The 26,835-nt window shown below is 32.7% G+C and overlaps 2 protein-coding genes across 2 annotated transcripts in view; one reads left to right on the forward strand and one right to left on the reverse strand.

Moving 5' to 3' along the window:
• Positions 1-26,835, reverse strand: part of LOC132951962 (protein Skeletor, isoforms B/C) — a 102,788-nt gene that overhangs the window by 7,775 nt on the left and 68,178 nt on the right. The window contains exons 6-14 of the mRNA XM_061024043.1: positions 15,740-15,978; positions 8,419-8,599; positions 6,990-7,010; positions 6,513-6,691; positions 5,544-5,884; positions 3,662-3,838; positions 2,345-2,443; positions 2,027-2,182; positions 768-931 (exon numbers count right to left, since the gene is read on the reverse strand). Coding sequence (XP_060880026.1) covers positions 768-931; positions 2,027-2,182; positions 2,345-2,443; positions 3,662-3,838; positions 5,544-5,884; positions 6,513-6,691; positions 6,990-7,010; positions 8,419-8,599; positions 15,740-15,978 — 1,557 coding nt within the window. The remainder of the gene's footprint in view (positions 1-767; positions 932-2,026; positions 2,183-2,344; positions 2,444-3,661; positions 3,839-5,543; positions 5,885-6,512; positions 6,692-6,989; positions 7,011-8,418; positions 8,600-15,739; positions 15,979-26,835) is intronic.
• LOC132951963 (adenylate kinase 8-like) lies at positions 8,584-17,107 on the forward strand. Its single transcript, XM_061024045.1, has 11 exons — positions 8,584-9,475; positions 10,056-10,191; positions 10,373-10,464; positions 11,308-11,407; positions 11,488-11,574; positions 11,732-11,826; positions 12,256-12,433; positions 12,611-12,693; positions 12,948-13,057; positions 13,450-13,657; positions 15,275-17,107. Exons 1-11 carry the CDS (start codon positions 9,263-9,265, stop codon positions 15,566-15,568), a joined length of 1,596 nt encoding a protein of 531 aa, XP_060880028.1. The 5' UTR covers positions 8,584-9,262; the 3' UTR covers positions 15,569-17,107.

Here is a 26,835-nt window from a genome sequence, read left to right on the forward strand (position 1 = left end):
AAACAATCCAATATGTTGTTTCAAAATATATTATGATTTAATTTGGTATAAGCATTACGCCATACAAATATAATACTAAGTTAATGACTTTGATAATAATTTGCATTTCAGATTAATAGACATTTTCAGAATATTTTTTTTACTTGTATAATAATTTACGCTAAAACGATACATAGAATAATTGTGTATACTCTTTTTTTAAATGTTATTTCCTAATAACTTGTGGGTTATGATTTCTCCCTATTGAAATGTTGAAACTAATAAATAACTATAATATTGTTATATGGTTGTTGTAGCCGACAAGTGATTTAGGGCCAGTTGTACCGACTACGGTTAAACATCGATTACGCTTAATCAGCTGAAAACAGATATTTAACCGGGCAAATTCGGCTAATTAAACTCCGGTTAACTTTAATCGGAGATGGTACAACTATCCCTAAGTGTGGGCTATGGTTAATAATGATATCGCAGAGTCTTAGTAATTATTCTGCTAAATGCAATAATATAATATGTTAAAACCACAATTTAAATATTGAAAATTAAACTGCCAAGTCTTTGATTTAATATTTTAGGCTGAAAAAAAAAATAAGTTATCGTAGATATTATATCTGTACCTACATCGTATTAAACAGACTATTATTCATCTATTCAAAATTCCAAACGGTTTGTGCGTTGTGCTATTTTTCCCGATTCACATCAAATATTTTTTAATGTAAATAGAAACTAAATATCATAACCTTACCAAAAATTATGAATAATAATTTCACCTGATAGTAGACCAGATCCGGTGTTTCTTCAGCGACCGTCCAGTTCAGTAAGCCAACATTGCCATTTTCGCATGATAATTTCAAAGAGTCAAAAAAAGCGTTGAAGGTTTCCATTTCTGACGAACGGTCGTAAGACTTGAACTTAAATTCACAATATCGACCGGCTAAAATTGTTACAACACACAACATAATTAATATATATATTATATTATACATTTATTTATATAAATAAATTTATATAATTGATGGGTATGTGAGTGGTTGGATGTTGGGTGATTAATAATATTATTATTATTGATTATACAATGGCACATTTTATAAAGTGTAATATAATATGTGATGTTTTGAAAAAAATAAGTTCATTCTATCTTATAATTCTACTACCCATAATAATAGAGAAATAAATCAATAGTAGTACTTAATATTATAAATTAATATTATAAAATATCTTTAAAAGATGTGATTCAAAATCGTTTTTCGTGTGCAATGATTATAACTATTGAATTCACATTTAATATATCTATTACAGTGATCTGATATCGAAATCTACTCTACAGCAGATCGACTTTTCTGGTTTTTTTGGTTATATAACAGACAGTCACAGTGCTCGAATTTCATTTTTAGATTCTGAGTGGAATGTATTAGCTATACAATATAATGCATGGTTTTTATACATTTGCTTTTGTAAATTGCTCCATTTTAAATTCTTAATATTTTTAAATAATAACTAACAATAACATTTGAAGCTCTATTATACCTTAGATTACCTTAGATTAGGTAATCATTAAAATATTTTGCTACCTTTTTTTAAAAAAAGGACGTAAAAAACCCCTTTTTCTAGGGACTCGGAGCAATTTTAAGTACTTTCGTGTGGGTTGGGCGGTATTCCGCATCCGAATAGTACCATCAAATAAACTCGCGTGTGTGCAGTCTACAGTATTAATATTGATATCAAAAAGGTTCCACTTTAAACGTTTACAAAAAATGGTAAAATAAACTAATGTGTATGGCACGACTAAACAAACAGGAATTTCAGCAAAATCGTTCTGTACCCCAGACGTGGAATAAACGAGTTCTTAATATCCCAACGCATTTGGGATGTACACTATCGTTTATTCCAAGTCTGGGGCACACATAATATTATTATACGACCATAGTAGTAGTCTTATCTATTCGGCACACATGCGCAGTGATAGGGAAAAATGGGCGAGTTTGCTGACATGCAGCCTGTTTGGTCGCGGTGTATAGTATTATTATACCTGTCGTGGGGAAAGGTAATTCGTCGGAGTCGTAGACGATTCCGGCGAAAACCCGCTGTTTCCGCTGTTCCGCGTCGTCTTTCTGCCCGAATCCTCCTTCGCTGCTGTCCGTGATGTAAAGCGGATGATAGTGTTCGCCTTTGTTCGGGTCATTCCCTTCGCGAATTGTTAATGATAATAATTACATCCATTAGTTGTTTGCGTTTCAATCGATCTCGTTAATCGCAATGGTAAATATTTGAATAATTCATGCGAACAATACCTACGCCGTGTGTACTGTACGCGCGTGTACATAATTAATAATAAAATTATAATTACCTCCTTCGACGATGAACGTGTACGTCTGTCTCCTCTCCACGTAGATTTCAGGTATAAGTTTGTCGTTTATGTACCAGACGACGTCGCCGGTAGAATGTCCTAATATATTCAAAATTATGTAAATTGTTACCTATAGCTGTTAATATTAAATTGTCTAGCAATGATTTTATTCTCACTACACTGTCCAGTAATATACAATAACAAGCCAATTGCTTGTATTATGTTTTTCGTCGTGATTTTTAATCTAAGTCAATATACACGTCATTTTGGTTATTCTTATTATGATTTTGAATTTCTTTGATTTTTGATAATAACTATTGTTTAGGATTTTAATTTAGTTTTATATTATGCTTGATACGCACTGACAACGATTTATAATAGTAAATAAATCTTTAAAAATAAAATGATTGTGAATACATATTTAAAATATTAAGAATAAATTGAATGTAAAATTTATATTTCTTATTATTTGACTGTAGAAAAGTTTTTTTTCTATTCCTAAAAATGTAATTTTTTTTAATATCTGGTTCAACGTAATAATCATTGAATATTATTATGCTGTAAGTATATGCATTAGTATTTAGTATAGTGATTAAACAATATGATATCGATAGTTGTTTATTAGGAACCAAAAACGAACATCTTAGAATCTATATTCTGATAAACTCAAACAGTCAACAAGTAGTACTAGTTATAGGTAATTATAAGAACTGATAAAAGCTTGTTAGAATCGAAATAGGATTTGTAATTGTTGAAAAACGAATATTTTTTTACACAATATGTTTCATGACTAAATACCAAATCCCTATGACCCTACATGGAATTTTGTTTCTTCACAGACATAATAATACGTTACCTATGAGACATTTATTGATTTTTTACAGTTATACTGACGCGTCGTCGAACTGATGTGAATAAATTAATAGTTAAACTTAAATTAATCATGATAGGACGCAACGACATTGAGTGGGTATATATACTGCATGTACGTTAAACACTTATATAATATATAGATAATATGGGTTAACTATACCATAAGTATGGTTGTAATAGTTAATTTATACATTATTTAAATTGTTAAATATTTTGTAAATAAAATAATATATAATATGAACAGTTTTGATTATTGCTTGTCCACCTTAGATATTATAAGATTTGTCGGCGTAAGACAGACTAACACCAAAACATTTTAATTATGTCGGTCCGTAAATACTAAATAACCATATTATTATGATAACTACCTACGTACTCATAAATATTGTAATTAATCATAATGTTTGGGTTTCTTTAATCGCACCCACTACGTTAAATGCTTACCAGTAATAGCCGTGTAACCCCGAGCGCCACCTGATGGCCCGAGCTTGGCTCTAAACTCTTTCTCGCCAATGATGATGTTGGGCGGCCACGCAGACAGCTCCAAGTCATCGTCCAGATTGTATAAGGAAACTGTACACGAGTGATCGTCCCTTGAGTTGAAATTTATTCGTATTTCGTCTGCGAACACCGTTAAGGTTTGGTCATTGGTGGGGTTAAGTTGGAAAGATTTTTTTTTTTGGAGGGGGGATCATTTTCGGAAGGACTAACAATTTAAAAGGTTTGATGCAATATATAATATTTTCTACATGGCTAGCTTTTCGATAATATTATTGTGTTTGCCGAATTTTATTGTAACGCAATATATTATAATATTATTAAATATTCGTCGATTGAAATCTATATATATATAACGTCTAGTATTTTCTTTTTGTCAATAATTCAGTTTTGAGTTTTAATTTCGCGGGTAACCACTTACCACAATATACGAAATAATATAACGTACTTAATATATTTTACGAACACAAACACGTTTGGCCAAATATTTCGTTAATAATATAAACAAATATATTATATAGGTATTTTAATTCTATGTGTGTGTGTGTGTGTGTGTGTGTGTGTGTGTGTGTGTGTGTGTGTGTGTGTACTGTATAGACTATAGATCCGTGATGAAAGATCAATGTGGTGGTGGTTATGAAGTTATGAAATTAACTCGGCTAATTAAAACTCCATTGTTCAGGTAAATTAATGAGCAAACATTATAAAAGTTGTATTCACAAAGTCAAAAGGTTTCAAACAGCAGCACTGGAAAATTATTATAATTATATTATATTTTACATACTTACATAATATAAATATAGGTAATAACTAATAATAATGTATCCTAGGGTTTCTTAACCTATATTATATAAGTAATACGCATAACGTATTTAATTAAAGTACTGTTTGTAAAAACCAAAGCCAAATAATACAACAATAATTGACAATATAAGAAACCACGTGCGAACTCGATTATTGTGACACAGGTGTTTGTGTATGTTTATGATAGCATTCGTCAAAAACATTTTGGCATTGAGTGATTTGTGCTGATTGGTTTTCCTTTCTCGAAATCGTTCTCAAACATTTCGAATCGAATAGGATTTCGGCGGAGATACGTCAAAACTATATTCGTATACAAACAATAAATGTATAATAATATAGAACAAACAGAAAATGTTGCAATATCTGATAATGTACACGCGGACACGTTGAATCGGTGTTGTATACTTTATTTCAAAGAATTTTTATTTTTTTCGCCAGACGTCCTTCCTCGAAAAATATTGAAAATATGACACTGGCCCCTGCCCCTTGCAAAATCTCTTCACTCCACCCGAACAACATATTTGACGAAATTGATAAATTATATAGCAGGGGTGGAGAGTGATAAGAGCACCTTGTAATGAATTCAGAATTGATATAATATGAACAGCAGGAAAAGGAATAATACTTATTATTATAAGAGTGAACATATTAAGGCGTGAGCTAGTAGAGTCTATGGTGCGAGCCGCGGCTTGGCCACTCCTGTTATACAGGTGTTTTTATATAATTTAATGACAGCGTTTATGGCGTTCGATTTTAGATTCGGAAAAAAGCGATGAATGTAGGTAACTATTTGGTCTTACAGTGATTAGGGTATTTTTTGTGCCCGTCTTAACCTTTTGAGTTTTGGACGAGTGAAAATGTCATGATATTAGACTTTTTTTTACCAATATTTGGATCTATATAGTTGTAAACAATTCCCAGTACCTATTTTTGAAAATGAAAAAAACAACATTACATAGACAATCTGTAGAAAGTAATGGACGCAGCTTAGCCATGGCGGTGTAATACCATGTTAGAACCTAACCTGTGGTCATGTCCTGGATGGCATGCGCCCCGGGCTGGTCGGAACTTCCCAGTGGTCCGATGGCTGCTATGACCAGTGCGGCCACGTCCACGGGCACTGGCTGGTCATTGATGGCCTCGTTGGTCTGAACCGGCCGCCGGTACACGACGCATGTCACACCGTTACGCCGAGTGCCGGTCACCAGAACCGCATCGTTCCTGCCGCCTAGCCGCTCGTCCTGGCACACTCCGTTCTTGTCGTCGCACTCGGTGGTAGCAGACAGGTAATAGTCCTCAGCGTGGAACGAGTTTTTCGCCGGATTGTAAAACACTACCACCACGTCACCGCCGATCATCGTCACGCTGTCGAGGTCAGATATTAAATATTTTGTTTGTATTTCGACGTAATTATGTTTTTGGGCTGACTAGAACTTAGTTCATTTTCTGACCGTTTTATCGTAAATATTGTCACCATGCGGGCGTCCATCCCCCCCGAAAACATATTTATGCGATTGATAGATTTTCCTGGCAGAGGAAAAGAAATCAAGTTGTTTGCTACGTTTAATTTAGACTGAGCTGGGTAGATATATAATAGATAATCATACAGATGCTGGACACTCATAATTTTTGTTTTTTTTTTTTGATGACTTCTCACTAAGCATTCTTCTGAAGTTCAATAGGTATAATATGGACAATTTTTAATTAATTTTAACTTTTTGTATAATGATGTTTCAGAAAAAACATACAAGGTACCTTTTTTTTATTATATTTCAATATTTTAATAGGTGTTAATATCGATGGTGTCAATTCCGCCCTGATTATTATTTTTTAAACAAAATTGTATATGATTTTTCGGAGTATAATAAGTTTATTAATATAATATTATGTATGCATTCAACTTAAACATATTTAAACATTGGTATGAAATTGTATAAAGGATACGTCGTAACATCTAAGCATTTAATATATATATATAGGTGGATATACTAACCTATTTTGGTTGCCACTGAGACCGAACGCCATATATTGGTTTTCACGTATCTTCCCGGTCAACTGCACTTGAACCCAATCGCCTTGCACTTCCCAGTGCACTTGTAGTTTACCGGGTAATAGTTCTCGACAGTTGCTCATCTCCCAACGCCCTTCGGGATCCGAAGTAGTGCTGCTCGTCTAAAGTAGTGTAAAATTTGATTGTTTTTTTTTTCTGATTTATATAGTGCATATTTTATTGTTTCGAGTTTAACTCAAAATTAATTATGGCCACTTATTTCAAGTTTACATTTTAACTGCGGCTAAATAGAAGAAAAAAATAGCATTCAAGTTAGGGCCAACTCATTGAATCCTAATTCGGCTATAATAATAATAATAAGTGAAATTTGGTCTAGGATTATTTAACGAATAATCCTTGGAATTTGAACCAAACAGATACTAAATTAGAACTATAAATATCATTAAAATGTTTACTTACTGGATTGTACCACCATGTTGGCTTTAAATCCAAATTGCAGCACAAAATAAATTCACACAAGTCAAAAACCATATAATAATATACCTAGGATAATATAACTCATATAACCTATATGAGTTAATAAATAAGTTTCATCATTAGTAATTCGTTTTATCAATCTGAATTTTTCGTTCATACAGAATTCTGTGATTATAAACAAAACTTAAGTTGATAGTCTTCTGTAAACTCAATAAGAATATATATTTCTTAAATACAATATAAATGTTTATTATAACTATTATATCGTTTTAATATATTAGCATGGCATTTTGTAAACAGATCATTTGATGACAAAGATTGAAAAATGTATGTTGATTTTTCTTTTTTTATTTGACTGATATCCTATTCCTAGGATATTTCTACCAACTAAAATTTGTAATTTGTTTTGAATTTGTATACATTTATACAAGTCACATCACGGTTATTATAAAATTGAGAAAATATTTTATATAATTTTACAGCATAAAATATTTTCTTTGATCATTCAAATATACTTATATTATCTATGTATAACATAAATGGTTAACTGTAATGAAGCTACGCTTGATCGTAGATAAAAAAATTAAACGATTTCAGTTTTTTAATAAAACCAATGATAATATTTAATATTCAAATGAATGTAAAAGTTTATACTTTCGTACAAAGGTAAACTTAACATTTTAAAGTTAAATTGAAAGTAAAAATAAAAATGAGAGAATAATATCTACTTACTGGAAACGTTCGAGTATAATATTATCTATAAATAAAAAGTTTTAAACTAATGAATTTTCCGTAAAAACTCATACAAACTTGTATTTTTGAAGACAGGGATAATATACCGAATATAATGGATTCCCTCCCCTCTAAAATAAAATAAAAATAAAAATATGAAAAAAATAATATGAAAAAAAGAATTTTCTTCAACTCGAAATCAAACTGCTTGAAAAAAAAAAAATAATAAAAAAACAAATCATATTTTGTAAATCGTAGCAGGTAAGGCTGTTGTATTAAAAACAAAAATAAAAACTAATAACAAAATAGATAAAAAAAAAATACAAACGTTAATATACTATAGGTACTTAAACAAAACAAAATAATAATAATAATAATAATCCATAACGATAATAATACAATATAGGTAGTATATACGTATATATATTTGGGGTGTACAATAATACTATAGCGGTATGCGTCACAGAATATGATAATAATAGTCGTTGGGATACCGCGGTACCGGGGCCAAGACTTCACGTCTGGTATGCTGGTAAGAACCGAAAACCCACGGCGGCGGCGGCGGCGGTGACCACGTCTGATGGCGCCGCGGTTTTTTCGTCGGGCCAACTGCAACAGTGCTCGGCTTACCCTGTCCGCCACCGCCACCGCCACCGCCGCCTCTGAGTCTACTACTCACGGTGAGCTTGGTCTGCCCCAACGCGGGCGGCACGTCCAAATCGTCGGGGACGTTGACGTGGCCGAAATTGTGCGTGTACTGCACGCACCAGACGGCCAGCCAATCGATCGAGTGCATCGTCAGGCTTCTGGGTAATTGGATTTCTATGTCTTCACCCTGGTAGCCTTTCAGCGGTTCCAAGCTGAAAATAAAAACACGCGTGTAATGATATAATGCGCATTACGTAAAAACGCGCGCGGACAGAAAAACGTCTTTGTGTTCACACGTTGCGCAGTAATGACGATGTCAAGACGACGATGGTATAAATAACAAATAATAACAATAATAATATTGGTAATATTATATTATATTATACCAGCGAACACTGCACGCGATCAGCGATTATGCCCACCGATGTATAATATTATAGTAATGTATAATGTTTTTGGATATTATTGTGCAGCGATGAGTTGTTATGACCGATATGATACGTCAGTGTTCGAATATAATATTAATTTCTTACCATATGATACCGGATAAAAATTTAAAAGTATGAAAAAACATTAAAGATTGTAAATTTTTTAAAATACACAAGAGGAGCTGGTGGCGAGGTGTATTACTATAATAATTGTACGAAACGTATTTAATATACATTATACATACGGTAACCATTTACATTTATCGTAAAAAAGGCGAAATGTTTTAGAAAATAGGAGACATTTTTAAATTTCACAATAATTGTAAGAACTAATAGGTTCATCAACAATCATCAAATTGCGAACAATTACAATATTTTCTAAACCGATAAAAAAATATATTAGTTGAAAAATAATTGTATTTCTTTAAAATATATAGTTCACTATAAATGTTGAGTATTGTATACACATATTATTATATATTATGCGTTTTAAACACGGAAGTACGGTTGCCACGAGCGACAAACAAATTTCGCGGTGTGAGCCTCGCTCGTGGGAGAAAAAAAGAGCAACTGACTTATTCGTTTTTCGTGGCCGAGGAAATGATCAAAGCCAGACAGACGTGTTACTTGGAGAAGCACAGGATATACGAAATGTTTAGGGTAAGTACACATTAACGGATCAGGTGCGTGTCTAATGCGTGTAATAAATTATATATGCCACCTAGAAATGAAAAAAAAAACCTTTCATTAAAACCATTCATTGTCGACGTGTAGACGAGTTAATAATATCACAATCTGATCATTGTAAATTCAATAGCTCATACTAACATTTTCTATGATTTTTCATTCGGTAAACATTTTTTACGCACGCAGTTACTATTGTTTGTTTAAAATAACCAAATTAGGACAACCTCGTGTACTAAAATATCTCTGTAATATTATGTAACTTCTCGCAAATCCTTTATATATTTTAGCGTTGACATACGTCTTATAAATACAATTATTTTTTAAATAATTGTTGATCTTTCATAGTTACTCTTGGATCATACGCCTACTCGTTTTTATATTTAATAATCGTATGGTCGTCGTTTTTAACGGTTGAAAATAGTCCCGCCCATAGTCCTATTACGCTAGTCCTAGATTGATGTACATACCTAATATTATATTCATAAAATAGCGTGTTAAAATTTTGGACGATTAATAATATTTACGTCCGCGACGTTCTTTTTTCCTCATCCAGAACGTGGTCAAGGCGCTCGTCATGTCCCAGCCACCGGACCCTTTGCGGTTCATCGCGAGGTATTTCAAATGCCGGCGTCACGTGGACGTACCGAAAATCCTGTTGGTCACTCCTCCCGATCACCGGTTGGATACAGGTATACTATACACTGCGAGTGAAATCTTCCCTTGCGCTCACTGCTCGTCCATCCCTATCGGGGGGGGGGGGGGGGGGGGGGGGGGAGCCTGGGTAAAGCTTGTATGCAGTAGGTATATTGTGAGCAGCGGCAATCTTGCAGTGCAAACATTGACTATACCATACTCTCCGATTTTGTTTAGACAAAGTGTACGTTGCACTCAACATAGCCAAAAGCACCGGAGTGGTAACCATCGATCGGCGGAACGTATTGCGCAGATACCGGAAAAAACGAGTTCGTATGCACACGCACACACACACACACACACACACACACACACACACACACACACACACACACACACACACACACACACACACACGAGATATTGAACATATTATTATTATACGCCATATATTACAATGTATTATTTACCCGCCACGATAAAGCCATTATAACAAACGCATTCCTATTATATTTTGTGTTCACGTGCATATTGCAGTTTTCCACGTCGTAGGTATATTTTGTGCAAATACTCGTTAAAATTATAGAAAATACGGATATCGTATTGCGTTGCATGTATACGTAAGTACTGCATATGCATTGGAAAAAAAACCTATAAATAAATGAAAAATAAATGTTTTCGTTTCTTTTACATAATATTTTGAAAATCACTATCAAAATAAAGTAAAAATGTATGATATCAAAATACAATGATGTCCTATATTATCTGCAGAACGTCATGATGATATTATTATAATAATATGCTACCTGTGAAAAAAAATTTATTTTATATTTGAACATAGGATATGAAGTTTTAAAAGTACCTAGTTTACGTCAGATACCCAAAACTTTTCGATTTAAATGTCATAAAAATAAGATAAGGTATTTTAATATCGTTATTATAATAATTGTGTTTAAAAATTAACAATAATTAATTTATAACTTATTGTACTCGACGTACAATAACACGCGTGGTCGAAAATTGTTGAAATTTAATATTTTGGTACATACGATATTAATGATTCGAATGTTCGAAAAGCGTGTTCACTATAAAACATCACTACATTCAACATCTTATTAATTTACTATTATAATGATAAAATTATTCCATATGCATCGTCCGCGTGATTTTAGAGAGACGATGATGACGGATGTGATTCAATGGATTTTACGACCGTGTTGAGGGAGTACATGAGAGCGAAAGGGGCAAACATAAAAGGATGGATACTTTTAGGTAATATAATACACACAAGTCTTAAAATCTCAATGTATCGACATAATATTCGAGATTTTGTATATTTTTTGTGTTTAAAGATATCCCAAACAGTAACAAAGAAGCAGAAATGATGATAAGTCTTGGTATTCTACCGACACATACAATTGTTCTGAACGAACCTGCAGGTAAGAAAGTTGCGAATTTCACTGTTGAAACTGTTCAAGTAGAATAATGTTATTAAATCGGTGTACTGTCAACTCTGTTTGATTTTATATTATTGTCATTATGATTATTATGATTATTATTATTATTTTGAAGATTATGTAAAATTTTCATTTTCAGCCTTATGCGATAGTCAGACAAAAATTGACAAGTTCCATACGAATTATAAAAATTTAGAATTTGAAATCAAAATGAAATTTCGATATACCTTAAAAGTTAGTATATCGTATTATTGTAATATATATTCCACGTATATGTACCGAGGTATATATCATAATATTGAGTTCAAAAATCCGACAAACTTTGTGTGAAAACGTTTTCTTTAATTTTTTTCCAATAACAGTATTACGTACATGATAAGTTTCTCGTAATCTCGTAGAGTTTTTCATTTGCCACAGTATCTACTATTTAGTTTGAAAGTATTCTACTTATTTGTCTAATAAATCACTGTAAAAAACGAAAGGAATGTACCTAGGTATATTGAAAATATAAAAATCATTTAAAATTGAGGCGATAAAATGTATTATTGATCTTTTCTTATCTTCGTGTCCAACGTTCGTGGTACGTCTTACACATACTAATTGATCATTAAACATCTACCTATATCAGATTACACTTATATATATATTTTTTGATTTGGTTAGGAAATCAATGTGCAGGGTAAATCGATTGACGAGATCACAGAATTATGTCTGGATCAAATAGTATACCAAAAACCGTCGGATGTTCCGTTTGTGCCCAGAGTGACGGTTATCGGCCCTGTAAGATCGGGACGTTTCATCGTGGTCAGTGGCCTATCCAAAAGATTCAATTTAGTCAACGGTAAGTGTTTGATGGTGGATTGGAAAAAACAATAAACGGGTCAGGTGACTTTTTTCGATCCACGCAATATGAAATATGAATTATGATGTTAAATAATTAATTAATAAATAATTATAATTATTATGTATAATAATATTGTTATACAACTTTTATCAAATACATCGTGTGCGATTGCAGTGGATTTTGATCAAATGATGGATCAACAAGTTGCCACCAGTGACAAAAAAATCGCAGAAGAAACGGCATTAACGTGGTTAAAAGTATGTATAATATATACCTACCCTAACCTATTCTCTGAGAGAATACGCCAATTCTTCGCACCCACTCCCCCATCAAGCAGTTATCGAAACCGGTTCTCCTATGATAGGGGTCCGCGTAGGGGTACGCAGAAGAACCAATTTTTGTCGGTTAGGCGAGGCTCGTTTTCTCCACCATTAAGTTTAAGTATACGTAAACTTAAAAACGATAAAAATGAATGCTATACTATTTTATGAAGTTGCTTATTTTGTTTTAGGAAAAACTAACTCAAGACGAGTGTGTGGAAAATGGTTACGCGATGAAGGGTTTCCCGCGTACAAGAGCCGATTTTGAATGGTTGGATTCTACCGGAATGGCTCCCAATCGGTATTATATTATACTAATATACAGAATGATTATTTTAACAAAAAACCAAAATATGTTGTTAGTTAATCTTTTTGTTTAAAAAAAAAAACTTAACTATCATAGGTAGAAATTTATTTGTTTTTTTTTCGGGGCGGGGAGCTACAATTTTCTAAAGTAAATATACCCATATAGGTACCAGAAGAGGCTTCGTATAAAATGATGTACTATTTATTTCACAATCACCGTACGGCTAATTATGGTATATTTCAATAAAGTTGAAAAAACCCAAATTTAATAGCTTTAATAACGAACTCTGATAATATTATATTATTACATAAGATATCATTATTTTTTTAACAAAATCTAATGTAATATTATTCGTTGACTGTTGAAACGTTTTCTTTAATCTGCAGAGTTATATTTTTGGCAATCAGTTTTCCGGAATTATACCGTCGTTTCAAGAACAGGTGTTTGGTCAAAAACACGGGAACCACTATGAGCCTGAACCGTGCGCTCAACGAGATAAAAGCGGGCACGTTGAAATTCGAAGACCTACTTCGGTATCCGTCGAATTCGGGAACATTTCTATGCGATTTCAAAACCTATTGCAAACGTTTAAAAGTGAGCCTAATCAATATAATAATATAAATATAACGACGACTTGGTTGTATTGTAATACTTAGCTGACGGTATTTTCGGAATACCGTACATACCGGTATACCGGTATTTTGAAATTATTTTGTTAAACAATCCATCGTAAAAAACCGTCATTACGGTATTCTGTAAAAAAAACCTTAAAAAAGGTGGGTAAGTGGATGTCGCTTTGCTGTACAGTAGGTTACAAATGGGTCACTGTAATGGATGGTGTTAAATTTTAATTCAATGATATAATATCATTGCATAAGAACAACGATTCTGAGTGAAAACGGTCAGTCAGCCTATGGTATTACTAATATAGTAATATATTTGATGATATTAATGTGAATAAAGTAATTTATATATAATCTATTTAGGTGGAACCTTGTTTTAAATTTTTAATCCTTAGCTATGAAATTTGAACATTTTATAAATTTTTAACTACAAAATAATTATTAAATTTTAAATTTGATATATTTTGTCAAAATTTGAACTTTAAATCCTTATAAAAATAAATTGTACCTATGTATTTTTAATATTTTTCAACTGCTAATGTAAAAATATATCAGAAGCCTGGCATTAGTTTTCACGCTTTTTTATCCCACAAAATGTTATTGATATTTATAGGAAAAAAAACAAAAAAAATTTAAAACTGACAATGTCCATAAGCAGCTCAAAAAAAGTCAAAATATTTTTAAAATTTTATCGTGTACAGAAAATGCTAATATAAATGACCGGTGGAAATTTCATGTGTATACGTTCATTTGTTTTAGAGTTACACCAAAAACCAAAATCGATTTTGTAGAAAACCGATTTTGCGTAAAAATTCCCGTTTTGCCTTAATTTTTATGTTGTTTTTCCCGGCGATTTTGAAAACTTTTGTACATTTAAGGTACCAACGATATTCACTTTCCCATCAAACAAGATACTGAAGTTGAAAATCCAATCATTATTTCGACTACTTATCGTGTACACAAAAAAAAATAAAAAAAAAAATAAAAAACAAAAAAAATCACACATCATTGTAAAATCAATACATTCATCGTTTCACTCAGAATCTAAAATGGTATACCGTATAATACATACCGACCGAATCATTTCGGTTTCGGTATTACCAAAAATTATTCTCAATACCGTCAGCACTATACGTATACCTATGGAATAGTGATCGTGTCTCAGTCTCACCATAATAATATGTTTATGCATAATATACGACATTATGTATAATGAATAATGAGTAATTTTATAATTATGATGATATAATCATCAAGACTTTAAATAAATGCATCTACAATTTTTAAATACACTTATAAAAGTAGGTGGGGTATAACGTATATAAGCAATATAAAATATATCATCATAACCTCAAATAATAAGGAAACGGGTTTAAGTAGACTTAATATTAGTACGTTACTATGTGTAAAACGATCGTTTTGGCCCAACTCAATTATTATTTCTTGTAATAAAAAAAAAAAAAATCGTAACGCGTATTATTTTTCTCCAAAAACGGTAGTGTGGAACCGTTCAGCCCCCCGATGACGATCGCAATAATATCGTTAACTCCATCGATAGTACGTAAAAAACAAAACCACTTTGCTGCAGGAGATGCTCTATTATTGCGGAGACGGCTGTTCGATTATCACTTTCGGAGAGTCGGTGTGCGACAACGCGTCGGCGTGCGTCGTTTCCGCGAGTCCAGCCGCCGGCCCGAGACCTCAAAACCGCATGCCGAGCCGACTGACCACGAGACTTGCTGAACGGATTCTTTTTACCCCCAAACACGAAGACATCTGTCGCGACCCCGGGTTGTCCGAGGAAGCTAGAGATCTACTGAACGCCCTCGAACGGGGCGCAAAACGGCTGGACGTCAATCACGGTGTCGATCAGGCTGTTTAAACCGTCTGCGATTTTTTACGGGCACTACGATTTTCACTACGATACCTATACCACGACGGCGATTGTGTACTTATTGATATTTAAATTTATTATTATATAATAATATCATACGCATTACATGTGCAGTTGTAAGTAATGTCGTCGAAATGACGTGCGTTAAAATATAATCACCTCCCGACTTCGTTCGGAACTTTGACGCCGTACGGAGACGGCTCCGAACCGTTCCCGACGAAAAAATATGCGTCTGGCCCCAAGCCGTCGTAGTGTAAATTTGGTATGTAAAATGTCCTCGCGTCCAGAATACTGATATTGCCCGACCGCAAACTGTGAGCTAAACGTTTGAACTCTGGTAAGATCCGTGGTTTGGGTGGGTCCAGTGTGGCTGATATGTACACCTCGCCGAAGTTTACCTGAAAAAAAGAGATTATACCAATCAGATACGATGTATCACAGAAACTTAATAATTCATTTTGTTGGAAAAATTTTCACAATAATGGTTGTAACACAGAATCGATAAAGTTTATCATCTATTCTGTGGTTATAACTTATAACCTAAATTAAGGACAAGGAGAATATTATATATCATAAAAATATGTTAATTGTCATCAATCGAGAACGGCTGGACCGCTTTGGACTTTTTTTTTAAATATTCGTAACAGTTTGAATGATGTTTGTATGTAAAGGAAAAGTGGCCTTGAAGAGGTGCTCACACAAAGATATTTAGATTTATATTGGAAGTCAAAAATTTTTTTTGTTTATAAATGAATGCAGTTGGTTATATTAACTTAGAGGTTATGATGGTAATAGTAGTAGAAATAAGTAATTATTTTTTTTTTTATAAATTGGTTATTTTGTTAACTTGGTTGCCATTGGTTACTCGGACAGTCGAGGTAAAACCATGCACCAAATCGTCGAGCTTATGGCATCGAATAAATAAATAATATTATTTATAAGTTTTTATTACAAATGTAAAAAAATATAAAAACAAATCTTTGACATGGGCAAAACTAGGGAGGACAGCTATATTATAATATAAATGTTGACACCTGAATGTAATTTTTGAAAAATTTGTAGTTCCGAGGACGTATTATCACTAAGGTAACGATGTACTATTAAGTATTTAATGATAATTTAATAATAAAATGTCAAATTGATTTTGATATAATCATACTTCCTTCGTACTCCTACTCATTGTGATCCAATTTTTTTTTTTCATTATTTTAATACAAACTTAATAGCTGATTGAGTTTTTATTTGTCCGCCTTTAGTTTTAAAAGTTAATAATATTATAATATAGCAATAATAATTAATATAGCTCAACAATTTCAAACGGTTGTAATCGAATATTATGTTTGACAAAGTTATTCAGTTAGGTAGTTCTCGACTATATTCTGTACACAGAACCACATATTAGGTAAATGGTAAATTTATTCACTATATATTTAAACAACGTCTTTAAGTTGTGTTGATGATTATGCGAATTAATAACTTCTCAACTTAATTTAACTTATGATTCAAACTTCATGCTGAGCATTCCTATGTTGCATTTGTTATGGGTATTATAATTTTTTTTTTACGACATGATTCCTAAACTCGAACATCGTAATTAATATTATTATTTGAATTAAAGTGGTTTGACAATAATATAATATTGTTGAGCGTACATAACATTTCGAACGTGCTTGGCGCTCACTAATTTAAATATAGAGTACAAATGATAATCCGTTGCAGAAATGGTCGAAATATTTAAAAGAGTTGATGCCCCGTGACTATCGTGACTTCCTATATAATACATATCGACGGCGGTAAGACCATGCGACATGAGACCTTTTACATTATTTATGAGTTATGACATTGGACTAGCCGACTATAGGTATCATAAATGTGACTCCATGTTTTTCTATCAGTTTTCTCTGCACAATGCTCGTCACTTTATCGTAAGATTGATTATAGGAGTTATATACATGTGTACTAAACAATGTCTATAATAAATGATTCACTGTATTTTGTAATAATAATATCATACATCAAATCGACTGCAAAAATCCAACTGAAATAATTTTAAATAACTAAACGTATAGCCTTATACTGGCATACAGTAACCACGTATATTATTATGCTAATGTTATTTTAAAGAAATGGTAAACTTAAAAATAGTGGTTTTTTTTTTTGTCAAAGTAATATTTCTTACCCAAATCAAATTTTTAATTTGTCCAAAAAATGAAAAATAAAGATAAACGAAAGTAAATCGGTTCAAATGAATGTCACTCTTTGCAAAAACGAATCTCCCATTTAACAATAAGCAATGTATTAATACCAATTAAAAATAAAACCAATAATTTAGAAATTTACCTAGACAAAAGTTTAACATACTAAAAATAAAAGGAAACAATTCCAATGCACTCCTACATTTTCTCCACCCACTACTGTTGTATGCAGTCAACTTAAAGAATACAATTTTAATATATTATACCTTAAACAATCATGAACCTCTTTTGGTCTTACGGTATCCAAATTTTGTGTTAAGCAGAGCCCTCTAATATATGAGATACATAGATCTATACAAGCCATATCCAGTCTTTATGTTTTAAAAGCAACGAACTATAAAGCAATCATAGAAACTACAAAAAATTTCACTCCAAACTCCACTCCAACCAAAATCCTCTAATCGCGTGCATGTCATTTATCACTACACTCTTCACTCCTACAATCTACCATGGAGACTCAAGCGGAAATTGCCACCTGACGCTCTCAAGTTCTAATGCGCAACAATGCAACTCTATACATAAAAAAAAGAACTTTCTAAAAACATAAGTATAAAAAGGTGCTGTTGATAAACGGTTACCTTACTCACGCCCATCAAGCCAAATATAAAAAAATACACTGTTATCGCATTTACTTATTGTACCTATTTTTGTTTAGATTGTCAGTACAATTTTAATAAAATAAAATGATGACTAAACGGAATTTGAAAACAGCGTTTCTCGCATACTGCAGGCACGTTAGAACTATAATGTTGTGACTTATAATAAAATTACAATCATTAAGGTTTATACATAAATACAATAATCCATATTTTTTTAGGTGCCTAACGCATAACTATTAAATTGTTATTAATAACCGTGTATTAGGTATAATATTATACACACACAGTTATTATGGTTTATATGGTTCCACGAAATCCCAATGTGACACCTATGCGTGCACTAATTTTATTTTTTACAAAACCGATTTGCAACAGCTTGAAACGCATTTTCGAGCTTCAATTTTTTAATATATCAGCATTGCACGTGTCAGAACGTGGTGCCATTTAAAAGTTGTAAGCTTTGTAACGAATGTGTAGAGAGTAAATATAAAATTACATTCATTTTTTTCTATACGAAGATGTTTAATATGTAGGACATATTTATTAGTCTGCTGCGAGTTTTATACGGGACGAATCCATGTAAAAATACTTTATTGGAAGCGCTATAGACACTCTTCGGTTATTTTGTCAAAATATTAAAACGATAAAGGAAAAAAATTCGTTGAAACACAGCTGATGCGAGCTTAATGCCTCGTCGTCGGTATTATTCCACATTAAATCGAGACCATCTGCTGCAGTGTTTTATAGATTTTACTCTGAACAGTTCAAACATCGAAAGTTATTATTTTAATTTTTACTTTTACAGTCTACCCATATATTAAAATATTATAATATCGTATACCTACTAAATGTCGGTCCTGTTTTAGTTTCGGTTACACTGACCGTTGTAGGCTCCGCGAACTCGTACTATAGTACTAAGTTTGTATACAAAGTAAAGTTTCCTATATGTACAAGTTCATGTTCGGCCGAAGATTTGGCCCCTAAGTATATATGTAGTTGACTGTACAGGCATATTATTAAACTATATTATATAGTTGACGGCCGTGAAGCTTTTGAGAATAAGCTATTGTCATTTTGCTATCAGCTGCGGTAGAGAAGTCCCTTTCTACTGTAATACTTCTGTAAAAGACTCTTCACACAATGAGAAAGCACGTTTCATTAGTATCCACGCAGTATATGATATATTGTCTTTATACCCTTTGTCCCTTTGATTCGTTGAACCGAAAACCCGTGTTCCGGAGAAGAGGCGTTACTTAAAACCTAACCTCGTAGGTCGAGTATCAATAACGATCGCCACACTTTGTAATAACGTCTAGTTTAATTTTTAAGTCTCCTGACGTGTTGTTCTTATAACTCTAAATACCTGAGATATTGATGAAGACGTATAAGTACATTGTAATATTATGACTTTGATATTAGTCTTAGATTATTCTGGCTACTGCGGTGTCTCTCGAAATCGACAACATCAAATTTAAGCATAATATTATATTTAGCATATTGTGCAATGCATTATAATAATATGTGTTAACGAGAAATTGTTTCAATTAACCTAACTAATGGCGAATCGCGAAGCCTTCTCATTGTATTCGGAATAGTTTTCCAATTAATCAAAATATAGACGTTTCGGGGAAAAAAAATTATGCCACAGTCACATACTATTATTACAAGTTCCTAAATTTTAGTCTCAGTTTCGAGAACGTTAAATTGAGATATTTGTTTAGTCGTTATGATTACGTTGTGCGAAGTGAACTGACCAGGTGATTTTTAAAATACATGTACAAATCGATAAAGTTAAGTGCGGAATCGTGTCCGAGTAAAAGTCAAAACATCACACGCGCCACTTAAAATTATAGGTACCTATTTATATGATTCAGTAATCAGTACACATTCACTGAAATTAATTTATATCAATAACAGTTATATAACAATGAACAATATTTTCCAAATTACTTGGAAAGACGTTTGTACAGCTGCTGGTGTTCTCTCGTCGAGTATTCATTACTATTATACATTGCAGTTTTGCACATGTTATTAATAATATTATTACATTGCTGCTACTCGAAGCTTGGGCCAAGAACGGCGAGTATAATGAGGACCTCTATCATGACTGAAAAATTAACCGGCTTCTGAACTGATTAAACATTATAGTATTATAAAAGAGAAAAGACTTCCCCGCGAGTAATCGGATTACATTTTATTTTGTCTCTCAGTATTTTATGAAACGCTTATGTACCCACGTCCCATGCCCTATAAACACGTACTCACTACTCGCACGTGAACGTGCGCCAGCTTTACATTTTCTTCGGTAAGAATTTGTTCGTATTTTTTCCACTCGTCGAGCGAACGCAAAAGAGGTGTAAAAGATCTAAAAGAGATGGCGCAACGTGCAGTCCGTCGTGGTGTTTGCGGTGGTGGTGGTAGCGTGGTGTCGAGGAGGGGTGTAAAAAATAGACGGAATTTAAAAACGTCACGGGATTCGCGACTGTGATGATGATAATATATAATAATACGCGGAGGGGCGACGAATAGCTCTCGGGGACGACTGTGGTACATAATAATAATATATCGCTAGCACTGCAGCGGGCCCGGGCCGATCTACCTCAGTGCTCTGCAGAAGCCCTTTCTGCAACAAGCGGAACCCACCCCCCCCCCGGCCAGCTCACACGTCCGAACACCCATCTTTCACCTCCAAAGCGGTCTTTCGCCTTTTGGCCTTTACTGCAGTTCACCATGTACTTATACATAATTTTTTCTGTGTCGAGGCAGACGAACCGGCTCGAGAACATTTTATATTATATTACAATAATTTATAATAGTTTATAGGTACCTAATAATATAAAATATGTATATAACACAACACTACTGCAGACCGTGTAGGGTATGCCCGAAAAGCAATAGACATTCTAAAGAGACTCTCAATAGAGTCGCTGCAGATTAGGAAGAACATTATTCTGGGGGGGGGGGGGTTTGGTCATTACCTCCCGGAGCGTTAAAAATACTTAAATTTTAAACTTTAAGGGTAGTTTCTGGAAGAAATTTGGTTCTAGTTGATATTTGTGAGATAAAAAAAATAACAGAAATTCGGTAATAATAAATAAAAAAGTTTGAAAATAATTATTAAAAATACAATGTTTATCATTAGGATACGCATTAAGTTAATTTATCGATACCTTTTATAAAAATGTTGATAATAATATTAAAAAATGCCAACCATGTCTCATTAAAGACGTACGCGTAATAAAATCGACTATATTATTTTTATTTTTATTATAGCAATTGCTTTTTCGGAGAACGGGATTTGCGTCGTACATAATATGAGGACGTGGGTGCAACGTGGTGTGTGTATGTGAAAAAGTTTCATAATAATATTACGAATGTCCATGCAGATAGGAAATTGGACGCAGACGGTTATTCGTATAATTATTACTGAAGAGGTCGTTTTCGAAATGTCCCGGGAAATCGCGAATAATTGCACCGCCGAAACACGACGACCTTCCGGGAAATCCGGTGAAAGACCACTATAGGACAAGGGTACTATTGCCGCCGGACAGAAAAACTTTGTTCATTATTGTACAAAATATTATTTCAATATTATTTTCTTTTGCTAGAGATCTGAATTTCACCAATTTTGTTTATGTCTGTATAATGTGTAGAGGTATAATATATTTCTATTAATATATCGCACTAAATAATATGTCTGCAGTGTATCTTAGGTTTATTTTATAGTTGAATGTGATTTAGTAATGTTTACCACAAGATTGCGACAATTTAGGTAATATAATATGCTCAACATTTTACCTATATAGTATATAGCACTTAGAAGGTGAACAAATAATCGGAACTTGAAAGTAATTCTTGATAGGTAATTTGAACAATTTTGCACATTCATGAATTATATTATTTTAATATTTTTGTGTATAATTTGTTGCATTAAAAACTTTAAAGTTTTTTAGTTTCCAGTATTGATACCCATATTATTATAAAATACCTACGTTCATAACCAAAAATAGAAATTTGACTTTCTCCGGAATTAAAATATCTATAAAGTCCTTCAAGACGCCCTATAGATATAGTAATCTTACATTTTAAACAATATTCTATAATAGATCAATTTACTCGAATTATTCAATAATAAGAGAATAAAATGTATTGTTGTGAACGTAAACTTTGTTATACGTCTTTCCGTCTTTTTAAGATGGAGACAACACATGTGGGTGTGGCGTCCTTTTAAATCTACTAAATTATTGCTTAATCAGTTATGCATTTTAAAAAAAAAAGTCATCATAATGATACGCATAGCTGGTCTGATTTAGACTACTGATTTGACCGTACGATATTTTATAAATGCAAAAACGTGTTGGATAATAATATCAGATTTAACTGTTGGGACCATGATGCCATGATAGGTCTCGACCAAGAGTCTACGCTAAAATGAAAATAATAAATATTTGATCAGAACCCGAATATCGCGAATATAATAATATTTATTGACAATCGCGCATAATATAATATGTATTATGCTGCATGTGTATAACTGTTTACCTCTGTCTGCGGAGTTAATGTATATATCTATAATATTACAATATTGGACATTCACGTACTATATATAGCTGGTTTATATACTACACAAATAGTTCGTTATAGACAGTTGTTGTTTGTTCTATATAAAATAATAAATATTAGAATTTAATGTAGATCAAAGGATTGCGATAAAGTCATTCAAAAACATACAAACATGGGTTGTAGCTGATATGAATGATATGATAATATTATACATGCGAACTCATCCATAAATCATGGCCGTCGGCAAAGACACTTCGATGTACACACGACGTGTTTATTAAAATACATGACGTTCTACATAATATAGTAATAATAACATATTATTTAACTTTTAGGTGTCATTTTATTTTTATTTGTTATAAATTATAATACAAATACCTATTATTAATTGTGGAGACTAATGTTTTTTTTTAGCAAGTCTATATAAAAATAAAATTTTATATAATATGTACGTAATATAAATTGCCTCAATTAAAAAAATAAAATTGTTTGGTTTAACAAAATATTATACGCATGCAGAAAAATTATAAATAGACATGTTGGTTAAAACCCGTCGTATATTGTTTTTAGGATTTCGCATCGAAAAACGACAAAATAAACATGAATTCAAAACAAATATTTAAATTATATATATAATATAAAATACACATGAACGGACAAAAATACATCTAAATATTAAAATATATCTGCATATACCCTAACAATAAAATGAGCCGTTTAATTTTAGTTAATTTAAAAACAATTTTAGGAATCATATTATAATATTCACTGGTAAAATTTTTTTTAAGACAACTTACTAATCATTTCTAATATCCATAGGCTACAACTTAATGGCTATAGCGTGCCATTAAAATGTATGATTAAATTATTAATTAAATTATTTAAGTACATTAAATAATAAACATAGATGTATACTATACAGAGTGATTCATCAAGCATGCTCAATCACTTTTTTCTTCGTTAATGCAATTATTGAAAATATGAATTTTGGAATTTTTCAATATATACTTAAAAACCATATTTTCCAATTCTTGAGATTTTTTGTACTTTTTAAGGAGTGTTCTGTGGAGATACAAACTTCTGATCTAAAATAGTGGTTTTCTACTGTTAATTTAGTGGATTATTTTCTGAAAATGTTGTTACGTATCTGAATGAAAATTCGTACGAGTAGTTTTGAGTTTATTTAATTTTGTGTAAGGTCCATGTTAATGGATTTGTAAGATATGGGGGCTATATTATGGTGATTTTAAAAATTTTAATGATTAATATTAATCATATCGTAAAAATTGTGTAAGTATAATAATATGAAATATAAATAGGTGCAGGGTACTAGATCCAATATTACATTTATTTTATTTTTTTGTAAAACCATTTTTAAGGACGATTATCCTTAGTATGAACATTTTAATAACTGAGAAATTAATCGTTCAAATTTTGAATTAAGTACATTAACATTTTCAAAAAAAAAAAAAATCCACTAAACAATTTACTGTAAAAAGGGGAAGAAGTTTGTATCACATCGCCACAGGATACTGTTTAAGAAGATAGTACAAATAAATTCAATAATTTGAAAAAATGGTCTTTGGGTATATTTGATAAAAAAAAAACCAAAATTTGACATTATTAAAGGAAAAAAACGAGGGTGAGCATTGTTACAACGAATCAGACTGTATACTATTATAGTACATAGTATGTTGTATACGCGTCGCCGTTTCAACTACCTAATGGATTTTTTTTCCACCTCGCTGCAACGATATATAAAATAGTATACCTATATATAATATAGAGTATACAATAATATTAATTACAAGCGATATTTTTTAGGCGAGTGATTACGTTTTTTTTCCTCGACATTCCCTCCATTTGACCACGATAAATAAGAGGGAAAAATACCGTCCGCGCGCGCTTTTCCCCTCCGCGGCGGTTTCCCGGGCGCGGGGTGTGAAAAACTCGATATACGTAGTATATAATATATAAGATCCCACGGGATAACTCCGTATAACCATATCGAGTCGTACGTGCAGTGTAAAGGCTCCCGGTGATCGATGACACCGCTCCAATAGTAGACACCAACCAGAAGACAAGTCATTTTGTGCCCGAATGAAAAATCTCCGGCACACCGATAAATTCCGTAGCTACGGTGTCGAATTACGACTGTGGTTGCGGTGTGTCGTCGTTTTCGATAAAAAAAAAAAAAAACCCCGCAAAAACATATTTTCGGTGCGTGTAAAAATATAATAAAATATACCTATACGCTGATATATTATAGGTATACTCATCCGTACGTTGTTTACGCCGTGCGTTGATTTTTCCATTTCTGTAACCAATGCAGCTGCAGTAGACGAATAGACGATGATCTATAGACTGTATAGTATATGATATAGTTTGGTCGTTTGTTCACGATACACGAGACGAATCGAAATTTACAGAGGGTGCAGATATCTCAATCCTCGAACAGTCAAACGTGTTTCTTCCCTCTATGTTGATTTCACAAACGTTTTTGATACCGCGGTATAGTGGCGTAGTTAGGAGGGGAAGTAAATAAACTAGCCCCCATCGCCCCTAACTATTAATGTAATCTTTATGAAAATTCAGAATATACACATGGGTGCCTACTATTGAGGGGCCCGGGGACGTTGCTTCGCTTTTCCCCTATGCTACTATAGCTATGCCGCCGAGTATAGGATAGCGGTAAACAATAGAACTTTCAAAATTATATAGCACGATGTGATGCACAATATTTGATATTATGTTCGTCAGACTTAGGAAAACCCCGACATCGCATACGTCATATTTATATTAATTAATCGCAAACACGTTTGGTTAGGTTGTACAAATGAAGGTCAAGACGACGATCTAGTGTTCTAGTATATAATAATAGATATAGTTTTCATCGCGATACACAAGACTGAGTGATATTTACAGAGGAGGGCGATACCTCAATCCCTCAAACGTATATCCTTTTTTTCTCTTTCGATTTCACAAACGTTTTTGATTGGTATCATAGGACTTCGGTATACAGCAAAACTCCAAAACTATATAATTTGATAATATTATGTATATTTGATATTATTATGCTGGTCGGTTCATGATGCATACTTCATATTTATATTTTAATTAATCCCAAACACCTATAGTGAAGTACGTTTTTCCAGACAATATATAATATGGATATTGAAATATGTTTATGTTTTGATTATAATGAATTACTATATTACAATTATTACACAATATTATTTTTTTTTTTTTTTTTTTTTGATCGTAAGCCCGGCAACTATGGCCATTAGCTGTATGGTCTTTTTGGTGTATGGTTTTGGTTAGGTGTATTGTATTGTTGGTAGTAGTAGGGGGGAACACGTGTGTGTTGGGTTTTGGCAGAATTTTCAATTTGGGCACCCGTAGGTATCTGCCATGCCCGGGTGGGGGATGGCGGCACTTGTTCTCCGGACACCGTGACTTGCCCGAAGAAAAATGCCGCCCAGTGGCCGGGAGTCGAACCCGCGACTGCCAGCGCCGCAGTCGACGCGTTAGACCGCTCGGCCACCTCGTCCCCCTCAGTCCTCACACAATATTATACATGCATTTATAAATGTATATAATTTTCTGAAAAATGTAAGACTTTGAGATGATGCGAGGAGTGATCAGTTATTTGGATTTTCGGATGCGAAGAGAATAATGTATTAATATCGGCTCACAGTACACACTAATACACTATATTATGAAGTAATGCAGTATATAGGTACGAGCCGTCCGTTTAAATCGATACAACAGCTACATATTATATGTTACAGCGGGAAAGGTATAAAGGCAATATAATTGTGACTTTTGTCAATGGCCG

The sequence above is a fragment of the Metopolophium dirhodum genome, chromosome 9, assembly GCF_019925205.1.
Source record: "Metopolophium dirhodum isolate CAU chromosome 9, ASM1992520v1, whole genome shotgun sequence".
Classification (NCBI taxonomy): Eukaryota; Metazoa; Arthropoda; class Insecta; order Hemiptera; family Aphididae; genus Metopolophium; species Metopolophium dirhodum.

Coding starts and splice junctions, on each gene's coding strand:
- LOC132951963 (XM_061024045.1), top strand. CDS start 9,263: ATGTTGAGTATTGTATACACATATTATTATATATTATGCGTTTTAAAC. Junction 11,575..11,731: donor TGTTCTGAACGAACCTGCAG/GTAAGAAAGTTG, acceptor TTTCATTTTCAG/CCTTATGCGATAGTCAGACA. Junction 11,827..12,255: donor AATTTCGATATACCTTAAAA/GTTAGTATATCG, acceptor TGATTTGGTTAG/GAAATCAATGTGCAGGGTAA.